Source organism: Acomys minous (genome assembly GCF_964271855.1).
Source record: "Acomys minous genome assembly, chromosome: 18".
Lineage (NCBI taxonomy): Eukaryota > Metazoa > Chordata > Mammalia > Rodentia > Muridae > Acomys > Acomys minous.
In genome coordinates this window covers 41351258-41377221 of record NC_140501.1, presented here as the reverse complement: position 1 = coordinate 41377221, position 25964 = coordinate 41351258, and the positions used below count along the sequence as shown (strand labels likewise).

General features: G+C 38.4%; 1 protein-coding gene across 4 annotated transcripts in view; it reads right to left on the bottom strand.

Annotated features, from left to right (window-relative positions):
- Positions 1-472: 472 nt before the first annotated feature.
- Positions 473-25964, bottom strand: part of AKAP11 (A-kinase anchoring protein 11) — a 49287-nt gene continuing 23795 nt past the window's right edge. For 2 of the 4 annotated variants that reach the window (XM_084767931.1, XM_084767932.1), the window contains exons 4-12: positions 24763-24810; positions 22953-23087; positions 21375-21639; positions 16393-20833; positions 13414-13569; positions 8850-8936; positions 8091-8137; positions 4385-4545; positions 473-1411 (exon numbers count right to left, since the gene is read on the bottom strand). In XM_084767931.1, coding sequence (XP_084624057.1) covers positions 1271-1411; positions 4385-4545; positions 8091-8137; positions 8850-8936; positions 13414-13569; positions 16393-20833; positions 21375-21639; positions 22953-23087; positions 24763-24810 — 5481 coding nt within the window. In that variant the 3' untranslated portion in view covers positions 473-1270. The remainder of the gene's footprint in view (positions 1412-4384; positions 4546-8090; positions 8138-8849; positions 8937-13413; positions 13570-16392; positions 20834-21374; positions 21640-22952; positions 23088-24762; positions 24811-25964) is intronic. The other 2 variants (XM_084767933.1, XM_084767934.1) reach the window with 2 other exon arrangements.

Genomic DNA, 25964 nt, shown 5'->3' with positions numbered 1-25964 from the left:
GTCTCTGAAACCACAGTAGTAAAGGTAAAGGCCAAAAAGATCATGAGAGGGAACTTTACAAAACAGTCTAGAAGTCCAGATACAATTTATTGGAAGAGGGGGTACCTGCTGTGTGAAAATAGCGATTCTCAACCTGTGGGCACCCTCTTTGAGGGTGAACAACCCTTCCACAGGGGTCACCTAAGACTATCAGAAAACGCTGATATTTACATTATAATTCATAAAAGTATCAAAAATCACAGTTAGGAAGTAGCAACAAAATAACGTTCTGGTTGGGGTCACAGCAGTAGGAAGCGGGAGAACCACAGTGCTAAAAGAATTATTCTTGGTGAAGTGAGGAGTTCTGCTTCAAAAATCCAACACTGAAAATCATTATTAGGCTCCTCTGAATACATTTCTACATTATTTTTTAATATCAATGTATTTTGCAACCTGAATTTCATTTATGGAATAAATCAAAAGAATGAAAATCTTACTGCACAATATTTAGACATTTTATTTAATGTTAACAGTTGGTTTCTAAGAAAACACTAAAATGAAAGAGAATAAGCTAGTCACAGGTTAAATTTTATTCTTGCACATACACTCTCTCTCACACCACACCTTTCCCCCCAACACACACACCTTTTATTTCTCATTCCAGAACAACTGGCAGCATTAGCAATAACACATTTGATGGAAGGCTAGGAAAGTTCACTTATGGTGGACACAGAAACCTAAATCACTAATGAGTATGCTAAGAAATTAAATGTCTGAGGAAATCTATAAGTACTAATAGGTGAACTATGGAAATAAAACTGATTTTAAAGAACAGTATACAAAGATTACAAAGTTATTAGAAATAAATAAACAATAAAATATCAGCCTCCATTTTCTTTCATTATGTCAGGTGAGTTTTCATCAGGCACCAACTGTTTTGAAAGAAGCAAAGTGATCACGTGGACCAGGCTAGCAGCCCCAGCCTGTTTGCAGCAGCACTATATGGATCCAAACAAACGCTGTGGACAATGTCCCAAACTCAGGATGAGACCCTCTTTTACAGACTACAACACATGTACAGAAGGACAAGGAAAGAGGATATTCTGACAAAGATTACAAAAGTATCAACTATATACAGTGTGATGACAGAAAGCATTTAAAAAGCTTCTTAATTTCCTTGTAATTCAATTAAAATGTTAATATTCTATATTTAAATTTTATCCTAAACGTAAGTCATCAGTTTCTTTACTTCCTAGAGCAAACAATATAATATACCGGTCTGGAGTCTGTTCTAGGCATTTTCCAAAAGCCAATCAAAGAGCGACTTGCATCTTTCCTCACTTGAAGTTTTTTCCATCACTTCGTAGTATTTAAACACAGCCTGCAGGACATCTCCCACCTTCCAGCCTTTCTCCTGTAATTGCTTTGAAAGCTAAGAAAGAAGGATGGCAGAAACATTAACACGTATTAACAGAAAAAATTTTGTAACAACAAAGTTTTCATTTTTATCTTCAGACAAAACCTGGAATCCTGCTGTTTATAATGAAATATTCTTTCCCAGTTATGAGATCTACCCCCAACCACCAGCCCTTTACACAAATTAAACATTTTCCTTTCTTGCACTTTATAAATATACCTCCATAGAATGACACTTCAGGATTCTAGAAACAGCACAAACCTTGGCAGTGGACAGTGTGTGGGAGTGCAGTCTAACTGTCTCCAGGAAGTTCTTCACCTAACAAAATACATCTGCCACACCCTCAATTAGGAACATAATAACAACAATGTCAAGCTTAATAAAAGGATGTGGATTTTCTTTCCACAACATATAATGTGGTTTGTATTCTGGAAAACACTCCAGCCTTAACGGAAACATGGCTTTCTAAGTTAAGAAATGTAATGTTTCAATGAAAAAGCAAGCAAAAGAGTAAATAGAGGTTTAGGCAGCAAAACAGAACAGGCCTTACTATCATGTCTCAACTCTGAAAGAATTCTTAATTTGTAAGGGACCATAAAATAAATTCTGAAAAACTATTTTTACTGCCAATGTTCTTTTCTTTAAACAGATTTGAGATGCCCCATGGGTTTTAGCCTATGACTGAAGTGAAGACAAGCTCCATGCAGTCAATACTGGATGCTCTCTCCTTACACTAGAGGAAAGTCCTCTGCATCAGAAGCCCCTCTCCACCCTCCCCAGTACACTCAGATAAGCCACTCCTCTACTTGGGGCCTTACAGCGTTGCCTATTTGGGGACATTCTAAAGAAGTGCAATTGTGAACTCCGTGCGCAGTCTTTGTCTTAGCATAGTTATCTTGAGGTTTTACTATGGTAAAGCAAGGCTCAGTGCCTTACTACTTTCTACTAACCAACAAATCTTGTTCTCTATTCATTAGCTGATGGACAGATGGAGACTTCTCACTTTTTGCTTTGTTCTAGTTTGTTTGTTTGAGACAGGGTCTTACTCTGCATCCTTGACTTTGCCAGAACTATTTAGACCAGAGTGGCCTCAAACATACAGTAATCCTGCCTCTCTTCCAGGGTGCTAGAATTATAGGCCTGTTCCACCAAGGCTAACACATCCTACTCTGTCCCTACCACTGAATAATGTTGCCATGGACATGCCTGCACTGGGTTTTGTGTAGACATATGTGTTCATGTTCCTCAAGTGTATACCGAGCAGGGGAATACGGGGTAACATGGTAATATTGTACTCAACATTTTGAGGAACTGTCAGATGTTTTCACAGCTTTACCAGAGTCTTGCTAAGACCTGTATGAAGGGTGCAGTGTCCCCACGTTCTCCCACACTTGCTATTACTCACTTGATAGTTCCCCTGCTGAGGGTGAAGCATGCAGGGATTTTGATTTGCACTTTCCTAATAGGTAGTGAAGTTGAATACCCTGTCGTGTTTTCCTCTTCCAAATATATGCAGTAATCACTCTTAGTCCATTTTAAAATTAGAGTATGGCCTTTTTATTTTTAGGATGAAGGAGTTCTTTATATGTGCTAGGTCTAAGAATTCTACAGATACACAACTGCAAGTATTTCCTCCCATATGTGGACTGTCTTCTCACTTTGTTGACAGTGTCTTTCAATACAAGTCTTTAATCTAGTTTCTCTTTTGTTACTTATAAAGTATGTTTACATCTTCTTAACATACAATTGTATGTCATCTTCCATTTATCCTCAAGGTAATACTGTTTCTTTTATCTAATAGGGAAAATGTAAGAATATATGATCCTGAAAGAGAAAGTATTTCTATTATTCTCATTACCAGCAAACATGATCTGTACTGGTCTCTTAACTGTTTTATCCCCAGTAGCCTTGTGGAGTCCCAGCTAGACACAGTCTCTTAGTGTCATTATTTAAAATCAGCCATCTAGTTAAAATGAGTCATAAACATAATAACGCCTTGCCATCCACAAATGAGCATTGTACTTGACTCAGTCAGGCAAAGACACCTGGGTGAGGATACATGACAGCAAGGCCTCCTGCTCTGGCCACCTCCTGTCAACTCCATGAAGCCAAAGCCTTCCTCAGGCCTCAGTTCTAACCATTCCCCACCCATATTTCCACTTGATAATTATTTTCTTGAGCACCTCTTTCCAGACCATTTTCTCTTCCTTCAAGCCTCAAGCTAATGAACCCCAATCCAAGTAAAAGTCAGTGTCAGGGAGTATTCACTTCCGTCACAGACATCTTCCGACAACACTGTCATACATTCTGAACCAGAAAAGAAGAAGAGCAACTTGGGCTTTCCTTTCCTGTTTTTTTGATAATCTATATTGGTTATTAACTGGATTGTTTTATATCCTTTGGTAAGGTTAATATAAGTTTTCATAAGGAAAACCAGGGGAGAACACACTCAAAACTATAAACTGAAAACCCCAACTAACACAGTGCTTGGTACACACTAAAACCATAACTAAGGAAAGTATCTTATCTAAACTTACATTGCTGTTTCATTAGAGCAGCCTTCCATTTGCACAAAGATCGGACAGACCTAATAATTAGGTCCTAGTAAGAATCAGGGAACTGGAATAGCTGGACTTTTCTTAAGACTTCATTAGCTGATTAGTGCTGACATCTACCTTCTAGGGTTAGGGCATTAGACCAGCCACTGGCTTTTGACAGTATTGATTAATCCTCACTAACCTGCAAGGTAAACTCTATGCCTCTAACCCCACATGCAACTCAGGGAACTGAGGCAGTCACTGACTCATCTGCCTAAGGCCACACCTACTGCAAAGTGGCAGGCAGAACTACATCTGAACCCAACTGTGAGACTCCATGCCTATGCATTAATATTCTGCAATCAACAAGCATTTTGCTAAACCAACAAAGGTCAGATTATTACACAGTGCCAATGCTTCTCCATACCCACTCTGGAAGGGAGGTACTTACTAATATAAACTCCATCTTTGCCAAGTCCTGAAAATACAGTTCTGCAACTTCAGCCTCAGAGGCGATTAGCCACTGAAGAATAACCCTTAGTTGCGGATCTACTGCTCCAGGCTCCATGTCAATGTTCATAATTCGCAGAGTCTTTCCATTTTGCTGTAAATCTGGTAGTAAATATGAACAATATAAAGTGAAATTAATCAAATCAGTTCTCAAAACTCTGGTTTTAATTCAAGAGTCTGGTGAATGCTTTCCTTAACTATATTATAATGTGAACGAAAGCACTTCTTAAGGACAAAATAATACTAAAAAAAATAAATAACTTTGATCACTTACTGATGGCCCAAATGTAAAGTACTGTGTGGAGTGAATTGGCACTTGTCTCAAGTTTGTTTTCTTGTTAATGAGAATGATGCTTTCAGTACAAAGGAGGTATCCTAGCTGGATGATGCAACCAATGTCCTGTGACCCAGCATCGTGCTCAACACTCCCGCTTAGGATGACTAAATACAAGAAGTATCTAGGGCACACAGACAGTCCTCGGCCCAGGATGTACTAATAATGGAAATGTTGCTGGATTTCTCTGTTGCTGATGGGTATTTTCCTGTTATAGTATACAAGGCACTCTGGACCACTACTAATAATTTTTAGAATTTGTGTTGGCCCTCTATTCTTCGTGTAAAAATTTTGATCCACATTATTCTCAGGAATTTATCTTTTCTCTCCCGTTTGTGCCAATAAGTCTCAATTAAAAGTAGGTCTGATGTATGTTCTCTTTCATATGCAGAAGCTACATTTAAAATTACATGAGTATACATACATACACGCATGTATTTGTGCAGGTCATGAAAGTAGAAGAGAAGCGAGGGTAATGGCAGTCATGTGACATGAGAAGAAGGGAAGACTATGTAGCAGGGAGAACCAGCAGGAGGGAAGCGTGAGGAATGAGGGGCAATGGGACATGAGGATAAGTAAGAGGAACATATAATGCTATCTATTCAGAAAACAACATGTGAAATCCAATCGCTTTGCATGCTAACCATAACAAATGAATGTAGTAAATGGTTTGTGCATGTTTGTTCGTTTGTTTGAAAGGATGTCTGATACACTATGGCACAAGACAGGGTCTTGTAAACCCTGCAGAGTGCCTCGAGTTGGAAGCTGCATCACTTAATGCTTCTCTGTTGCTAGGGTTTCCTTGGGTAGGGCCTGCTAGCTTCCTGGCCTGATGGGAAACGTCAACAGAGGTTAGGGCTGATGCCACCTAACCAAAGAATAAGTAAATAAAAGAGAAAGAAGGATAGTTTTAAAAGTAGGCATTTGTTGCCATAGGAATTACCTAATTTTGAGGCTTTCATAAATCTAAATCAACCTCCAATGGAACAAATTTAAAAGTTCATTACTACTTCATATATGCAAAATGAGGATCATTCTAAGAGCTGAGGAATGATATATTTGCATATAATTAACCTTCTGGTTTCTACATATTAACAGAAAAAATTCTAAGGCCTACTAATAAACTTTTTAAAATGAATTCTTTTACGTATATTAACTTATATCTCTTCTCTTAATCATTCCTCAACAGAGTTAGTTAAGTAACAACTAGGATATTAAAGACCCGCAGCATGCATGTGTACATGGACAGCCTGTGGAATAATCATATCCATGAGTGTTATTAGGGAGAAGTTTTGACTTTTAAAGGCCAACACATCAGGGCTGGAGAGATGGCTCAGAGGTTTAAAGCACTGTTCTTCCAAAGGCTATGAGTTCAATTCCCAGGAAACACTTGGTAGCTCACAACCATCTATAATGAGATGTGGTGCCCTCTTCTGGTGTGCAGGTGTACATGCAGGCAGAACACTATATATAATAAATACAAATAAACACTGTATAATAAATAAGTAAGTCTAAGAAAAAAAGACGAACACATTAATGAACAAAAATAAAGCAAACTACCTAGACTATCATTCACTAACTCTAAAAATTATAGTAAGGACTGGAGAGATGATTTAGTAGTTAAGAGTACTGGCTTCTCTTGCAGAGGAGCCAGATTCAACAGCCAGCACCCACATGGCAGCTCTTCATCATCTGTAAACCCAGTTCCAGGGGGATCTGGTGCCATCTTCTGACCTTCTGGGGTACTGCACAGAGAGATGTAGGTAAAATATCCATTTGCATAAAATAAAATCTTTTAAAATATATAGAATAATCTGGGTTAGTGGAATGGCTCAGCTGGTGAAGGCACTTGCTGCCAAGTTTGAAGACCTGAGAGCTCAAATATCTGGTCCCACATGACAGAAGAAGAAAACTGACTTCATGTGAAATACATGACTAGTGGCATTCCTGTGTTTACACCTATGCATACACATGCTCATATACAAAACAAATAAATATAATTTAAAAATTTTAAATAATAATCTTAAATCTGAGAATTTTAACTTAAGAACTATTATGTAACTTCCCTGAACAAGAACACTGTGGATATACTGGCTGCAAACTCCTTATATATCTCAAGAAATTCTCAGTGTCTCAGTTTGCCTACATTTTTGGCACGATGGTGCAGGGTTGAACTCCCAACATAGAACACACTGGGCTATCTCTAGTCCTCAGATTTCCTACTTCTAAAGAAATAACAAAATTTCACTAGTTCAAAAATAATTATATTAAACAGTATTTTTAATTTAAATGTGCTGTTTTATGAAAAGTATCTTTTCATACTTTTAAAAAATGTAAGGTCTGAGCCGGGCGGTGGTGGCATACACCTTTAATTCCAGCACTTGGGAGGCAGAGGCAGGAGGATCTCTGTGAGTTTGAGGCCAGTCTGGACTACAAAGCAAGTCCGGGACAGCCAAGGCTACACAGAGAAACCCTGTCTCAAAAAAACAAAAACACAAAACAAAAATGAAGAAGACATTCAAACACTATCTGAGTACAATGAAAACTCAGGCTTGACATGAAGGAAGCCTCTAGGCTCTAGGACTACCTATGGATATTCCCATACATGAATTAAGCTCACAAGCTATGTTCAAAACTCCGCAGCCAATGAGATCTAAGGTTAGCACAGAAACAACAGTTCTCTGAAGGAAGACTATTTCCTTTAAATATGTGTACGTATGAGTGCAGACTTAGAAAGAAGTGGAAGAGGAAACTGGAGATATTTAAAGCGCCTTTCCATGTGTACTCTTTGGCTCATGTAAGTTTGACAAAAATACCAATTCTTTAAGTTGCCAATTTGAAGGAAAATATGAGAGTTTCAGTTTGAGTGAGTTCCTAGTCTCTAGCTAAGTTTTGGATCACTATGAAATCATTACTACTTGGAGCTGACAGAGGTAGGTCACTAGGGGTGGGTCCCTGAGAACTGCAGCTCCCCTGCTCCTGCGGGTTTCCTGCCTCCAGCCACCAGTTCCCATGCTCATGCCCTTCCTACATGACACTCGTTTCTTTTTTGCAAGAATTTTGTCATAGCCACAAAGAGTAACTACCAGAGAGTAATAAATAATTCATTGTAATTACAATAAGTTAATGTTGTAACATGAGAAGGATTTTAGACTTAGATTTAAAAAAAATGTACCCTCAAACTTTTTGTTTTTGAGACAGGGTTTCATATGATGTTTCATACCAAAAAGCCAGAGCTTATCTGTAAGAGGCATAAATACAAACCAGAGAGACATGCACAAACAAAGGCTTAGAGAAGCAAACTGTGACTAACCTTCCACACCATCCTCCTGCTCGTCATCTCTATCATCTGCTCCATCACTTTTCAAAGAAAACAGCAGAAGTAATTTTTAAAAAAAAAAGGAGCTTAATTAGTAATGGATTAAAACCACTTCTCAGAAAAGTAGTAGGAATGAAATGCTACAATATGACATGTGACATTTAGAAAGGAGGAAATGGCAATCAAAGGAAGCTTTGCTTCTCACATTATTTCATGTTAAAATCTGAAGTTCACATGATGCCTACAGAAGCCCTACCTTATCATGACATTTAAAGCCAAGTAACTTCAAATGAAGGTGAAATATTCTAATTTGGTTTTAAGTAATACACTATCTGAGTATCATAGAATGTCATGAAAATGAAGTAGTACTGCTTCAACTAATGCCATTTAATGTTTTAAATCAATTTTCCAATACTTTTATTATATATGAAATTAAACCATATAGGAAAACAAAACAAAACAAAACAAAACCAACAGAAATCCTGTAGGAAGCAAGCTCTTTTTAATGAAATCATTGGTAGAATGAAAATTAGCAAGCAGAGCAACCCATGCAAACAGTAACACATTTTGCAATTAGATGTCAGTCATATATTAGCTAGTTGAAATTTTCATTAGATGTAAATGTATCGAACAGAATCATCTCAAAATTCAGGAGAAAAGCAGGTTGATACATATTGGCTCTTTTAAGAATAATGACATCATGCATTAGTGGTGAAAGACTCATCAGTTTTTAAGTGTCTAAACTGGACCAACCTTTCTGATGTTGGAAAGGATAAATTGTCCTCATACAAATCTCCTTCTAAACCAAGACTGCTCCAGCTACTGCTGTTACCATTACTGCTGGAGGGAGAAAAGAACAGAGCTGAACTAGAAAATGAATAGTGAAGACCACCTGTGTATCCTGGGACAGCTTCGGTCCTGAGGCTGCCACAGTGGAGTGGAGCATTCACAGAGGGACGAGAGGCTGTCACTGCTGTTCCAGAAAGGGTAATGAACAGGGCTGGAGACGAGGAACTCTTCTCTTTATCTCAAAATGTCATGGAGCTATTCTAAATTTATACTTATTTTTCAGATTAAGACAACAGAACTTTTAGGACGGAAAATGACTGCATGATAAAATATCTCATGGCAAACCTTAACATGTAATTTATACAAAACAAGACCAAAAAAGGTAATACAATTTCCTATTACTCAATTTGGATAATATTTAAAAAGGAAGAAAGACCTAAGTTGAGGTCTTCTGGAATTTCTGAACAGTACAAAACAATGAAAAGTGGGGGAAGCTGTCTTAAACAGACCTTGTCTTGTAATTTAAAGCCCTCGTTACATCATTATGGCAATTATCTTTATTTTATTTTACATTACACATACTAAGCAGGTGGCAAATAGCACATATTTTCCTCAAAAGAAAGTCAGAATAAGCAACGCATATATTTTCGTCTGGCTGGATAGTTACCAAAGCCACACACAATTCCAATTTCTTATATTACCTAGCCAAAAGAAGAAGGCAACTCTATCTACAACTGCAGCAAAGCATTGTTTGGGAAAAAAAAAAAAGCAACAGTATTAAAAAATATATAGGCTACATTTCAGATTAAAATTTTTAACATGCAACTTAAAAATTCTAATCATTCCTAATTATTAAAATAATTAGTAAGCACATTAGTTTGCAGTGATAAGCAGCTTTACTTCTCATTCTCGGCAAGTCAGTTCTAAGTTATCATCTGTACTAACCTAAATTTTGGCTCTTTAACATAAACTCACTTCTTGTGATTCAGTAAGTGTTGTCAAGGTAACCAAAGTCACAATTACCTAAACTTCTAAGTAGTTTTTAAACATTCCCAAATAAATTACTTATCCATTTTCACTTTAACAGTATCAAGCTTTCACAAATTGCAATGCATTGAAGTAAAACTATGTGGTCTTTTCGAGATATCTTCAAACAAATATAATTCTACTATAAAACCACAAAGACAACCAGAGTTTTACCATCAGTCTGTCACTAGACAAACTAAAACACAAAAAAATACAGAGGTACAGAACAGATAGACAACTGTAAACAAAAATAAGAGAATTAATAATCTCAAATCCTATCTACATTAAGAAAATGATTTTCTAAAGAATGAAAAATATAAAATTAAAATCCTTGCCCATATTCTATTAACAATGATTTTTACAATCTAATTAGCATAAAAATCCATCATTTAGGCTGGGCGTGGTGGTGCACGTCTTTAATCCCAGCACTAGAGAAGCAGAGACAGGCGCGTTGCTGCGAGTTCAAGGCCAGCCTGGTCTACAAAGTGAGTCCAGGACAGCTAAGGCTACACAGAGAAACCCTGTCTCAGAAAAACAAAAACCAACCAAAAAAACCCAAAAAACAAAAAGAAAAATCCATCATTTAAGTGTTAAATGAATACAAGAAGTAACATAAAGAATAAAATGCATAGAACTTTCTAACCCCATCTTGCTCCCGTTTTAGTAGTTCAGATTTGAAGTCAGTTATTTATAGAATATCTATCTACCTCTAAGTGACATAGCTACCTCTAAGACTACGTGACATTTCACCTTAGCAGCACTCTTGCAAAACGTAAGGGGTTATTTGTTTGGTCATTATACCAGAACCACACAAGGAAATCTCCAAGTATGATCATCCTACCATGGGCCAACATAAAGTAAAATAAAGCCTATTTTCTTTACTCAATGGATTTCCTATTCTATTTCTAAACCACTGTGCCAGCTCCACTTATTTTTTTTTTTTTTTTCCGTAGCCTATTTCCAGAGCAGGTGTACTCTCAAGGCTGTGCTAGTTAAATACTGAGATTCCTTTTTGTGGCTTTGATTCCTATCAAGACTACTATATATTCTGATAAAAAATCATCTCAAGAGCTGTCTAAGTCTGGCCTCCTCTCTCACATATTTACAATTTTGTGTGTGTGGTGTGCTGGGAAGTGAATCTAAACTTTCCACATGCAGACAAGAGCTTAACCACTGGGCTCCAACTTCCCAAGTCTAAGTTACTTTGGAGGCGGGCTGGAAGGCTGGTGGTTGGCTGCGGAGGGAGGTCCTGCTAAACTGCCTAGGCAGGCCTTGAACTTGTAGTACTCCTGCTTCAGCCTCCAGGGGTCTCAGACACAAAACATCACATGTGCCTCTGATATATAGCTTCAAAAACATCACAAACTATTCAAAATAGTTAAGAAATTCACATACACAGACCAGCTTTCTTTGTCATCAATTAATTACATATACTTCCTATAAACCCTTTTTAAAATCTCTTTACTGAACTTCTGGTTTAAAATTGAAAGTTCAAGGTGCTTATTGCCCAGATGATCTTTGTACCTGAAAGAACAGTAGCAAAGGTCACCACAAGATGTAACTTGTAAAGCTACCTCTCTCAGATGTGTCCAAATGCTCGCACTGGAATCACTAAGGTGCTTACGGATACCCTGCCTGGCCTGATGAATCAATGCCTGGAGTGAGGCTCTGGAAACCTGCGTTCAGCAAGCACACTATCAACCCAGAGCTGCCTTGTGTCCAAATCTTATAGGCGCTGCAGCGTTCACACTGACAGTGAATGAGTGAAACACACATCTTTTCCTGACAAAACGCTCTCAAGCCAAATGTGTGCTCCCTACCTGAGTTCACAGAATTAATTTCTGAGCCTAAATGTATTTGTTTATTATACTGGCCTCAGCCTGATTTGGTACTGGTTCTGCTATGGGGCTGTCATCTCAGCCTTGTCCCTGAGTCATCCATATCACCAATAAACTAATGCTACAGGCAGAAATGAAGGCTAGAGCCCAGGTAAACGCTCTCCCTCACAACAGATCAGTCAGCCCTCTCTAGTTACTCCACTTTCAACAAACCCTCTTCCTTTTTCCCACTTCTGCAGGATTTTTTATTTTTTATTTATTTTTTAAATAATTTATTCAGATTACACCCCAATTGTTATCCCCTCACTTGTATCTTCCCATTCTCTCCCTTCTACAAATCCTCTTAAGATCACTAGCTTCTCCTCAGTTTAACTGTCCTAGGCAGCAATGCCACCTTTGCTAAGATCTTAGAAGCTTCTTTTTCTTAAAAATGAGAAGGGGGAAAAAACAACTTTAGCATTAATACAGTATTCCAGATAGGGAGAATCATGTTTGTGATCTTGCTCTACATTTTAAAGACTATTTTTGCATCCAAATTGTAAAAGATTTTGGTGTTTCCCATAGCATAAGAAATACAGTATTTAAAAAAAAAAAAAAAGGAAAGGAAATGTGCATCCAAGAACAGAATAAACCCTCTGAGCCTTGGCTAGGGCGATGTGCTCCCGAGGCCAGAAGCAATCTGTTTCCTTATGCCACCTCATCCTTCCTTCTCCTGGCAAGCACATTCCACGGGGTCAGGTCAACAGGAGCCATCCACGGTCCTTTCTATACATACCTCCTGGTGGAAGTATTCTGAGAACGTCTCCCTCCCTAGGGTCCAACTATGGCTGCTATTTATTATTCCAGTTATCAGTTAATATAAACAAATACTTCATGAGAATTCATAGCTAGCCAGGAATGCCTTTAGGTAGAGGTAAGAATGTAAGAAACAAGTAGTCATAATAAAATATTTCAAAGATGACTGTAATGAATAAAGTTAACTGAGAAAATTTACATGTGAAGTAAATTTAGGTATACAAAACTCTATTTTATCACAAACTGAACGTTTATGTTTTTAATCTAAGTAGGTACATAAATGCTCACTATTGTTACTTACAGAAGTCTCTTCCTGTTCCCTAAAGATACTATTTATTTTAGCTTCTATCAAGAAAACTATAGGGCCATCCTGATGCCTTTTTAGATACCTATCTTTTTTCTCAGCTACTAATGAAAAAAGTATGCTTTTTAAGGTGATAAATTATATTCCTAGAACATCCACGGAAGCTTCAAATGTAAACAAAATATAGTATTACAATATGTTTTCAAGTCAGCTTTCAGCCGACCCAAAGAACATTATCTCTCTTCCCTACTGTATTTATTATGTATCAAAACCATTTAGAAGGCAGCCACAGCAATACAACCCACAAGCCTATAATCCAGCCCCGGGGAGCTTGAAGGAGAAACTTAACTCCAAGACCAGCCTCGGCTGTACCAGGAGAGTCACTCCCTCACAAAGAATCAAAGTGAAAACACACAAAAAAGTTACAATGTGAACAGTAAAATAATGTTGGATGTATAAACAGATTTCCAAATTGAGAATTTTTTAATACTACTATAAATCGACTGTTTACTTTTCTTAAGTCTAAAGACCCGTATCACATAGCTAACTATAAAATCATTATTACCTTTCACTGAGATGATGAAAACTGCTGCTTTCATCTTGATGGTCTTCCTCAAAACTTAAGTTGGACCAGCTACCCGTGCTGTCCTCACCAACACTGAGATTCATCTGTTGGCTGCCAAAGGACTCTGTTGACTGAAAATCTTCTATTTCTTTTGAACTAAGAAAAGAGCACATGGTAATAATTTTTAAAAAACAATTGAGACATCACAAATTCTGATGAGAAAATAAGATGATAAAGATGACACTAAGAAATTACATTCCCAGTCACACCGTGAACACTGTACTGCATCTGCAAATAACAAGACTGAAGGACAGCACAACAGGACCAGACCTGCTACTTGGGAGACATCCTCGCACATCGTTGATCTACAATCTGTGTAACGCTGTTCGCACTTTCAACAGGACACTGAGCAGAAGTGCACCTCCCTACAAGTTCTAAGTGCATCTTCCCTGTAAAAATAGTACCTTCATTTAGCCTCCTGCCGGCTCTTAGAAATTCTAATTTTGTCAACCAATCCTATATTCACACTAGACAAATCCCTTCAGAACATGAATTATCATCTTTCTCAGAGAGAGCGATGTCCCTGCACTTGGGAAACAGAGACAAGGAGTCTCTATGAGTTTAAGGCCTGCCTGGTCTACATAGCTCTAGGCCAGCCAAGGCTACATTAAAAAATTTTAAGCCAGGTGTGGTGGCACATGCCTTTAATCCCAGCAGGTCAATGTGAGTTCGAGACCAGCCTGGTCTACAAAGCAAGTGCAGAACAGCCAAGGCTACACAGAGAAACCTTGTCTCGAAAAATCAAAAACAAAACAAACAAAAAACAATACGCAAACAAACAAAAAAAACAAGCAAAAAACAAAGGGACATTCATATTTTTATGATATGGTTAAAAAAAAAAGCTCATTTAGCGGAATTATACTAGTATCTCCATCTGTAGCTACTCAACACAGTTCTAAACAGTGATACTTTAAGCATGAAGAGAAAAAACCATAAGTTTTCAGATCAAAACTTTCCACTGGCTTCAAAGCAATCGTGTGTGTATAAGCTGGTCCCTCCTAGTGCTTACTTTCTCGCCTACCTCCCCTCAGATCACTCTAGAGCAGCACACACATGCAATCCCTCCCCTCTACCTGGGACCCAGTACCCCAGATCCCACTTAGTCTATCTTCACTTTTGGCTCTTGATTGTGATGTTATTCTATTAGCATTGTTTCTCTACTACCCATTCCAAAATGCAAGCCAGCCCTAACAGCTCCTGTTCACTTCTGCTAATAACACACATTTATTTTTTAAAATATAATATAATTACATCATTTCTCCTTCCCCTTTCTCCTTCCAACTCCTCCCATATATGCCCTTCTTGCTCTCTTTCAAATTCATGACCACTTTTTTTCTTTAATTGTCGTGTGTGTGTGTGTGTGTGTGTGTGTGTGTGTGTGTGTGTGTGTGTGTACAGACATATATATTCCTAAACACAAAAACAGGACCTGTTTAGTCTATGTATGTCTCTTGACTGCTCGTTTGGTACTGGATAACCAATTGGTACACTCTTAGCCAGGGAAGTCTTTATCTCCCACTCTCAGCATTCCCTGGTCGCCTGTAGTTCTCTGTGGAGGGTGACGCCTCATGGGCTTTTGCCTGTCCACATTATCATGCCCACTGTTGTCCTTCTTCAGCTCACTTAGCTGTTGTCTGTCTTATTCTACTATAATATAAGCTCTTGGAGAACGCAGACCTTTTTCTTTTTCTTTTTGTTTTTGTTTTGTTTTGTTTTGTTTTTTGCCTGTTTCAGTTTCTTTTCTATCCCTAAAAGCTAAAATAAGGCCTGAACTGCCCACCCCACTCTTTAGGCACTTCACACTTTGTATTTAAGATATAACAACTCAGTTAAGTCGGGCATTACAAACACAGCCATCTTACACCACAACTTTATTTTAACACTTTTTCCTGTTACCTACCACTTTTTTTTTTTTTTTTAAGAAAATGACTCATAGGAGGAAGTTAAAAGGAGAGTCTGTAATAACTGCTAGGCAACTGGGCTCATAGATTGAAAATGAAGTCTAGATACACTATTGTTCTGAAAGTCCACTATCATATGCTTTCCTATTTGATATTCAGATGGCACCCTGGTGAGCATTATGGGTTTGTGACATTCTACTATATATTCTATTATGATTACTTCCATTAACCAAACATTTATGAAAAAAGGAACATTAGTGAAACAATTCACTTCACAGCTTAGTGAATAATCTATTTGAATCAATCATTCTTCAACCTCAAATCATTTTAACTTTACAAAGTGTGAAACAGAACTACATACAGCTGAGTGGACTCTGCACGACTGCTAAGGAGACACAGGACACAAGCACCAAAGAGAGAGTCGGCCAATGCCCGCCTGGGTAAAAATGAGGACGGCCTCTCAGTGCATCACTGGCCAGGTCTAAGGAAGAACACAAATACTCTGAAGAATGAATGGCAAAATTATTTGCTAAGTCCTGAAAGTGAAGGCTTAGGAACTTCCATCTAGTTTTCTCTTATGAAACTGTTCTGATAGGGGAGAAAGAATTTTTTTTTTTTAAAGTCCAAAGTCACATGTAGAAGGCTGTTTTAACCATGGAAGAGACTTTAATCTCCAAGTAGTAAATATACCAGTCTTAATTCTTTAATAGAATTCACCAGTTTCTTTTACTCTATTTTCCTGCTTCTAGTTCTGTGAATTGAGTTCTGTGAATTGTTCTCTCTTATCGTCCAGACCTGTAAATGAATGATAATGTCCCTCAAAAGGGACATGAAAGCCATGAAATTTCACATGAAAACCATGCACAAGACAATAAGCAGTACACAAATGCAACAGAGAATCTTTCTGTTAAGTTAGGATGAAAACAAACAAGACATTTTATGAACAGAACCTAGGACATACAGGACAAAGTCAACTTTTCACTTTACCACAAGACCCCACAGAAAATCTGAAACCTACCTGCTAACAGCATGCCGAGCATTTGTCATAGCTGTTGTCATGATTTCTGTGGTAAGGCTCTCAGCAAAGCTAAGGCCATCTGGTCCAATTCCACTATCAGCTGCTAAGCTGGTATTGCTCAACTCTCTCTCTGCTTTTTCAATAGCTTCAGCAACGATCTTCTCTGCAAGCACTGCCCTCTTGTCAAGATTAACATGAATTTGAGGTACATCGAGATGAAATATTCTTGATTTCTGATAGATGCTACTAAGTTTTGAATATGAACCTGGCTTACCACTAGCACATGGGCCCTGCTTTGAAAGGGGCTGAGCAGGATTTCTGGTACAACTATGAAGTTCCTTAAGATTACAGTATCTGCAAGCTTCGTTTATAAGTGGTGACAGTTTTTCTGCATAACTAATCCTATCTGCTGATGTTGTAGTCTCTGAAACTTGGAAAACTGTGGGTCCTAAACTTAGCTCTAAAGTGTCCCCCACTACTTTTTGAGCATACTGTTCAATGGCGTGAGCATTCTCTCCACAATTATGTCCCCTTAAGCTGCCTGTATTCTGGCAATATCCATGATTTTGAAGAGGTTGACAAGACTTTGAAAATTCTGGTTCAGTAATACTCTCATTCTTGTCAGCACAACCAGATTTTTCAAAAAGACAACAATCTGCTGAGGATTTTGGCAAGTCAACTGTAGGTGCTGTCAACTGTTTCTTAACATCTCTGGTTATGCTGCTAGCAAGAGAGGCTGAAAAACTGTACAGTTCAGAGAGTTCATTTCTACAAGGATCCTGTGTCCTTTCACACATTTGGTGTTTAAAAAGATGGCCACCATTTCTTCTTCTTTGTCTTTTATCTGCTTCTTGGTGATGCTCTTTATTTGAGAACATCAACAGTTCTTTGTTTATTTTCACATGAGAGTTGTGCATAGGGAACATTTTTGAACTGCACTTCATTTTTACTGTCTTAGCTGCTTCTTGCACCCCTGACTTGACAGACCGATAGGCCAGTCTACTGGCATACTGATCCATGATTAGGTCACCATTGCCACCTTCCTGCTTTAGTACTTGGATAACATGACCTGCATATTCATCAGTCACACTTTCACAGCTGGGATACTTGTATGTCAGACCTGGCATACAACTTGGTAATGAAAGAACACATGGATCCACTTCTCTTGGCTGTACAACACCCTCCACATCCAACTTCTCTTCTGCTTTACCTCGGTCACCTTCAACATGACAAACGTTCCTCTCATGCCTGAAAAGCATATAACTTCTGGCTTTTGTGATTTGCTCAGCTTCTGCAATGACTTCAGCTGCCATATCACTTGCAAAACTGCATGTCTGTATGTTTTCATCCAAATGATCTAAAGAAGCAGGCAGTATTCTTTGACGCTGCACATTTAAGTGAGGGTTATGAACCTTGAATTCTTGAGTGATTTCATGATCTAAATGGGAGGCTGCCACTTCAGTTGCAAGAGAAATGATGTGTGTAGCTAATGCTTCTGCAAACTGAACTTTCCTCCCTGAGTACTCTGACTTCACATCCATTTCCGGGTGCTCTTCACCTTCACTGCTTTCAACTTCTTCTGAAAGAGATCGCATGAGTTTCAGCATGAATTCTTCCTTTTCTATAGCATTGTGCCCATTCTCAGACAAACTACCAACAGAGTTGTGAGGTGTGGAAGGTGGTGTCGCAGGTGCAAATTCTTTGGCTAACTCTCCCTTGAGCTTTTTGGTTAACTTTTTGATGTCCCATTCAGAACTAGTCTGGGATGGTACTAAAGGAGTTGACGGAGGAGTATCGGGTATTACATTTCTGTCTCTGATTTTCTGTTTATCTTCCACATGCAAACCATCTACATAGGTAAGTTCTGCAGATGACAAAGGATGTGAGTGACGGAAAGAGCTTTCCTGTCCAAAAGACAAGGATTCGAGTGCAGTATTATTCAAATTATGCCTTTTCACTGCTTTATCCTTCAAGTTAGATTTCGGACTTGTCATCACTGGACAAGGTGGCAGTGTCTCTAAAGAAAACCCCAAACCCACAGAATCTTTATATTCCAGAGCACAATACTTTCCAGGCAAGAGTGAACAGTGAGGTGAGTGATCTGGAAAGTCAGGGAATTTGGGAGATTCCTCCAAGGTCAACTGTGATTCTTCTCCAAGAACAGGCATGTGTTCCTTACTAGCTTGTTTCTTATCTATATTTGGAAACATTGACTTGCTTTTATCCAGGGAATGTTTAATAATAGACTTTGATAACTGCTCAGCAAACATGTCCTTACTGCTAGCTTTGCCCTGCTGTAGTGCTGCTTGGTCACAAAGGGTAAGAGGACAGGCTTTTCCCTTTATCATTTTGGTTAAATAATCTACATTTATATCAACAGTTTTTGTGCCTTTGAAGGATGTCATGGATTCTAAGGTTTCATTCACTAATGTATGCACCATTGCTGCAGAAAAGTTGCTAATAATCCCAGGGCTGCTACTGAGTTTTGAAGGCCTCTGCATGTCAGTATCGCCGTTAGTTGGTCTGAAGTCATCCTGGTCACATGGACTGAGCTCTGAAGGTAGACAGGTACTTCTGAGACAATCTACTTCCTCTTCAGGGCTTTCTGTGCTGATATGCTCTTGGGCGGCACCCCCATCTGCTTTACTATGCTCAGATGACGAATGAGACTTGGGCTGATGCAAAGCAGATGCAGTATGATATGGAAGAAGGGCACTACCTGCCAAGGGCACTGGTATTGAGGTGACAATTCCTGAAGTACAAAACAAAGCCTGCTGCACTGTGTATTCCTTCTTAGGCTCCTGCACTGGTTTTGGCATCATAATTGCTTGACCACTAACGGATGATGAAAACGTGAAGGTCTGTGTAGGCAGCACTACACTTTCTGTGCTCACACACTTGACATTACCCACAGAAACAGTAGCTGCTGCCTTTGTTGTGAAGGTCACGTCAGTCTGTGACAGCTCTATGAATGCTTCTTGTATTACAGATTCAGACAAATCTTTGGCATATGATTTCACAACTTTGTCTTCAAAGTCAAATGATTGACACTGTGGCGATGCGGGGGTTGGAGGATATGAAAACTGACACACTTCCATGATACCTTCAAAAACAAGCTCTTCTGCAAGATCCGCAGCAAACCTAGCAACCGTGTTTGTAAACATCTGCTTTTTCACATACTGTAAATCTTTCAAGGCATTTGATAAGGCTTCACTCACCAAAAGAGTAGCCAGGCTACCAATGGCTCGTTCTTTCAGTGAAAATGCACACTGCTTTCTAAGTTCATTAAATGCCATCTGAAATACAGATGAAGTCAATTTGACAGCTAAGTGGCACAACGCATTAGTACACGAAGAAACTCCTTTCTGTAAGTCTTTAAATGCACTACCAAAACTTTTCCCCACAAGATCTGCTGCAAACCTCTGCATGCTCTCTGTAATCATTGAAGATTTTTTGCATTTACTTCTTTGGTCAGTGTCTCCAAGCTTAAAATCTACAGTATTACTTTCTCCCCTTTTAATACTATTAATATCTGATACTGCACTTGCACGTTGAGCATGAAGAGCTGAGCCTAGTACTTCACAGGAAAGATTACTTGCATAATCCTCATAAGTACAATGCATAGGATCCTGAATCCTATCTCCACCAATATCTGTTTGGCAAAAACACTCAGCAGGAGTACAGCTCCCAGGAGGACTGAAAGCAGAGGCTCGAATTGGGCTAAACAAAGCACTGTCTTCTGACGCCATCATTGGACGAGGGGAATCTGGAGCATCACATGGGTGGCCATATGGAGACTCGGGTTTGCGTGGAGTTGGCTTTCTAACATTAGCTGGAAGAGCTGGACACTCAAACTTGAACTTCTGAGGATTCATACAAGATTTTTCATGTTTGTGCTCTGTCTTCTGCAATGACTTCCCTAAGATAGGGTCTTTCATAAATGGACAACTGGTCTCCAGAGTTTGTTCTAGTTCGTCAAACTGATCAAAGCTATCAAAAAACTCACTCACTTCAGAGTCTGAATCCTCTACATCATCTTTTGTCACAGGGATTTCAGGCAGGTCAAGTTTCGCTTTTAAACTTTTTTGATATCCCTCTTCATCCAAAAAAATCACAGGACTTGGGCTTGAGCATTCAGACTCAGAAGAGTGGACAGGAGAAGGGAAGGATGTCTCCTGTGTGCCTCTGCCCTTATCTGGAGCACTGGGTAACCTATAGAGACTCCGCTGGGTCCAGGGTTCTGAAATTGATGTTGTGACTGATGTTTTCACAGAAGATGCTTCTTTGCATCCCAGAACATTTACTGAAGATGAAGGCTTAGCCAATGACTTCTGTGCTCCATAACTAACCAACACTTTAAAATCATGGGTTTCTAAATGGTGACCCAAAGTAGTCTGAGAGGCAGCATCACACCGGCTCCTTAGCGCAGCAATATTTATTTCTACAGGAAAAGAATAAATGTCTTACATTATTCTAGAAAAACTGCTTTAAAACACTGACATTAAACACAAAATATTTACATCATAAATGTTTCCTACACTACGATATTTAACAGAAATTTCATCCCCAGCAACACTTGGGAACAAATGCACCTTTTCATAAAATAATCCCATTTTACCCTATGGCCTCCATGACCTATGGAAAGCACAGCGCCTTGTCATTTATGTTAGAAAGATTAGTAGTGACTGCCAACTAACAGTTTGGACATTTGAACACAGCAATGCTCTAAATACTAGGTTATAACATAAGCAAGGCTTGAACAATACTATCTACAAAGATAAATAGGAAAAAAATTTAAATAGCTAATAATGACTTTAAATAGACAGGAAAATTAATTCCTAATAAGAAAAACTACTAAAATGTTTAAACTGGATCAAATTTTAAAATACATTTCAACTGTTATGTCTGCTTTAAAACTTCAAAACCAAACTTTCACCTTCAATCTATTTCTAAGAAAAATAAGTCTAATAAAAGTCACACACCATCATTATATAGCTTTGTACTCTCCTCCTCCTCTAACTGCTCAAAAGCAGTGACAAAGTCATCCTCTATGGAAGACACAGACTGGTTCGTGTCATCATCATCTTCATCAGTGGTCTCAAGGTGGTGCTTCTGATTCACGTGCGTGTCCAAGGTATGTCTTATGCCAGCAGCATATTTACTTAGGAGACTAAAGATAAAATCAATTCTGAGTCCTGGTAATGTAGGTGACATTCTCATGACACAAAGCATTCCAGAATGATGACTCTTGGAAGAGATGAAAAGATGATAAAAATCAGTTTTAATTTTAAATATAAAACATTATCTGGAAGCGAAGCCTGGGGAGGGGCAACAGCAAGAAATGCATGCATCCCAAAAGGTTCTTTCATTCTGTAATGTTTAATGACCTTTAAGTATTTAATTTCCTGAAGTTGTCTAAAATATATTTTTATTTAAATCTCAATTTAATTTTTTCTTGCCAATCTTTTTCCTCTCATGTCCTCAAATTCTCCTTAAATGTTATAGAACCTACTATCAATCTAGTCTCTTGGGCTATTATTTTTCCTACATTACTCTATATGTTTGTAATGTGTCTTATTTAATCATTTACCAATCTCACCTATTACACTGTAAACACTTGAGGGAAGCAACCAGAATCTATTTTATTTTCCTCTAGCTCCCAACCCCCAGCATGTTACCTTCCCCTCTACAACAAAAGAACTGTCCTTATCTTTTAACTTCTATTTCTTAGTATAAAACTTACACTCATGCTTACAGCTTTGACGAAGAACCAAGCCATTAGTTTTTCCTACACATACTGTATTTTTAAATGCAAACATTGATAAGTGATTTGTTTTTGAAAAGAAGAAAGCAAGCATAAGAGCAAATCACTCTCAATGTCCTGGCAAATAAAGAAAGTCTATATGAGCGAACAATATGATCTGGGAAGCAAGGCACAGTTCTAATCACTACACCTCACAATGAACAAAGCAGTATTTACAGCTGGAACAAGCTCTGCAAATTAGAAGCCTACTCATCAAATTGTAAATGTTTAACTTCATAAACTGAGCAGCAGTTTTCTTTGGTACATTATCAAAAATATTTAGTAAAACAAACAAACAAACAAAAAACAAAAATACTTAGTAATGAACTAAAGACTGTCTTAAGAAAACAACATTTTACATGGAAAATCTTTAACCAGAAAGTTAACTGAAAGTCCATTTTCTAGGACATGCTGCTTCCAACACATACAGGTGTGAGGTGGCTATGAAGTAGGAGCAGTCCCTCTGGCTGTATAAAAGAAAAATCTGAACAATAACATCTCACTGAAAAAATTAGTAATGTGCTTGCAAGCCACTGACAGAAGTTCACAGGCGGGAATTTACTTTATAAGGCATTATCAAAATTATTCTGTTTCAAGGCTGGCAATGCTTTACGAGTTAGATTTTTTCATCAATACCATTTCCTTAAGACTGAATTCAAACAAGAAAAGCTTCAATCACTTAAAAGTTTACTATTACTGAGCAAATACAGTAAAAACTTGGCCTGAAAAACATGATTTGAAATGATCCACAGGTTACCTGATTTAGAGGACTATTGTTTACATCTGATGCTTTACTGATATCCTTCATACAAATGATTTCATTTTCACTTAGACTGCAGAAATGGAGCGAATTCAGAAGGTCTGGAAGTTCCAGTGAAATTGCAGCCAGATCCTAATTTTAAGTAACAGTGACAGTAATAAGTAACACTACAGAGTAACAATGTCAAGGTGTCCACACTGTTGCCCACATCCAAACTAAGTATACTGGTCAATAAACTGTCTGCTTCATAACAGCTCACATACACAGTCTATCTATAGATAGTCAAGGTTTTTTTTACTCACAAATAAAGCAAACTCGGGTTACTTAGTATAGTTTTATAGCCTTTCAAGAAATTTGCTACTGAGCTACCTAATCAATTTACCAGGGCACCTCATACATCTATGACAATTAGCATTTAACTGTTTTTTAGCAATTGTCACCCAGATTCTCCCTAGTTGGAATCTGAAGTTTTTCCTATAGAATTCTTAGCTATTGAACACCCTTCTTCAGAGCTTGAGTTTTAACTCTAAAATACAGGTCCACTTTTTCTGAAGGTACTGTAGTAAGCCTGTAAAGATTTTATAAAGGTTAAGAGAAACTTTTCTTTTTTTGTGCTTTTATTTTATTTTATTTTTTAGTAACTGTTTTTTTTTCCAGGTCAAGAGTCACTCAAGTCTTTGCCCAGAGAGAGGAGAGGTCTGTAAACATAGTCATTTCTACAGCTCCTGAGGACCAGCGCTGTGACTTTGTTTTCGAGACAGTCTCACTCTGTGGCTCAGGCTGTTCTGGAACTCTAACTCATGGGGATACTCCTGCATTAGCCCTGCAGTCCAGTTAGACGCCTGTATACTGTTCTGGAGAGCATGCCTTCTCTGCTCCTTCTGTCCAAGCTCTTTCCTTCTAACTAAGAAAATCAAGATGGAATACAGAGTCTGCGCACATACTCTGCAGAGAGAGCTAATGCAGACCCACCACCAGGCTTCTAGCAGCAGCACAAGGAAAAAATTCAGCAATTGCTCGGCTTTCCTTCATTGATCCTAACCTCAAATACCATCTCTCTATAAACACCTAAATGAAATGGGTTATAAACTTGTGCACAAATTTATAAATGTGTAAAAACTGAGACTTTTTATACATTTGATTTTTATATATAATTCTACTTCACTAAGATACAAGAACATTACTATTAAAGTGAAATTATGAAAACCATCAAAATATACAAATGTTACATGCAATAGAATGGACAAAATCAGGAAAATGGCCTGCAGTTTAAAGCTTTCAGATAAATGAAAACCTGTTTTCTCCAGCAAGAATGAACACAAGCCAGTTATGGTACCATACAGTTGTTATCCCAGCACTTGGGAAACTGAGGCAGCAGGATTTCTACAAGTTCAAGTTCACAACAATGACATAAGACCTTGTCTCAGAAATAACAACAAAAGAATCCCTAGCAAAAATGGTGAAAGTCAAAATGTACAAATCACACTCAAAAAGTTGATCTCAAATGTCATCCTTGTTTTGGGGGGTACGGGGGCCGGGGCTCACTATGTAGCCCTGGCTGGCCTGGAACACACTGTCCAGAGCAGCCTAGCAGCATGCTGGCCTTGAACTCAAAGATCAGCCTGCCTTTGCCTCTGCGTCCTGGAGTTAAAGGCAGGTACCATCATGGCTGACTTCAAATGGCATTTTTTTAATTTAAAAGATACCTTAAGATTAGTGTAAATTTTGAGTACTAAAGTAAATTTTTCAGTATTCAAAAATTTTAAATAGTCCCCCACAGTCTGACAATTCAATAAATTGACCACACCTGTACATGAGCAGCATCTGCTTCTTCATTAAAGCCCAGAAATGTGACCTGAATCAAGGGAGGCAGGTGGGAGGGTAGGAAAGAAAAGAAAAGAAAAAATCTCCATTAACTTACTTTTTTAAAAGTCCTATCTCAGAGTGTTGACAACGCACAGTTAAGCATGGTGCTGCGTGCACTGGGCAGGCAGTGTTGCCAATGCCAAGGTTCCCACCACACTGTAGCTCTTGAACCTCATCTACCCCCCCCCACCCGCTCTACCATCCCCTCTAGCTAACTTACTCCTGAAGCACAGCCACGCATCTCTACTCATCCACTCTCACTGTCATGCCCTCTGACATCCACTGACACTACCTGTCCACTGCCAGGCCACTTGCACACACTCACTAGAGTACCAGCAGAAGCCTTCAGCCTCCTTTTCATTCAAACCCCCGGGACACCTTTCGAGTTCTAGCACATGCCCTGTACACGACTGCTCAAGGCTTCTGCACCCGTGTCACCTTGAAATGAATCTCTTTTCCTCAGACACTTCTAGGCCTGGCTCCACTTCATTCTGCAAGTTCCAACACCTTCTCAGAGAAACCTTCCCTGCAGATCCCAGGCTCCTTCCTCACTAGCTGTGATTCTACCAATATTCCCTTCATCACTCTTACAGAGATACTACTCCCTATATATAGAAATATACATGTGTGTATATGTATATATACATACATATGTAAATCACATATCAATGAATTCTCTAACGGCATGAGAAAATATTTATGTCTTTATCATCATACTAGCCTCTTTCCTTTCAGAAAAAAAAAGTAAAATATTTACCACATAAGGGCTGTATCTAGATATACAACATTTAAATAACAACAATTAAAGTACTGCAGAGAAATGGGATGGTTAAAATATAAAACTACATTGAAAACACTTTGATTCCTTTCTGATGACTCAGAGGCTAGTCAGAATCTAAAATTACCCTGGCACTTTACTCTAATTAATTATGGCTACTAATTCAGTGGAGTATTAGGTAACCTTTAGGCATCTAGTAAACTGCTAACCAGTAGAAGCCTGTCTCCTCATAACATTTCCAGGCAATACAGCTTCCAGAACTCCCTAAAACACAGGGACTAACTGCTTTCCTTTTTTCAAACACATATTTAAGTCCCTAGATTTTATACAATCATATAAAAGCATGTATTTATGTATTAAATAAA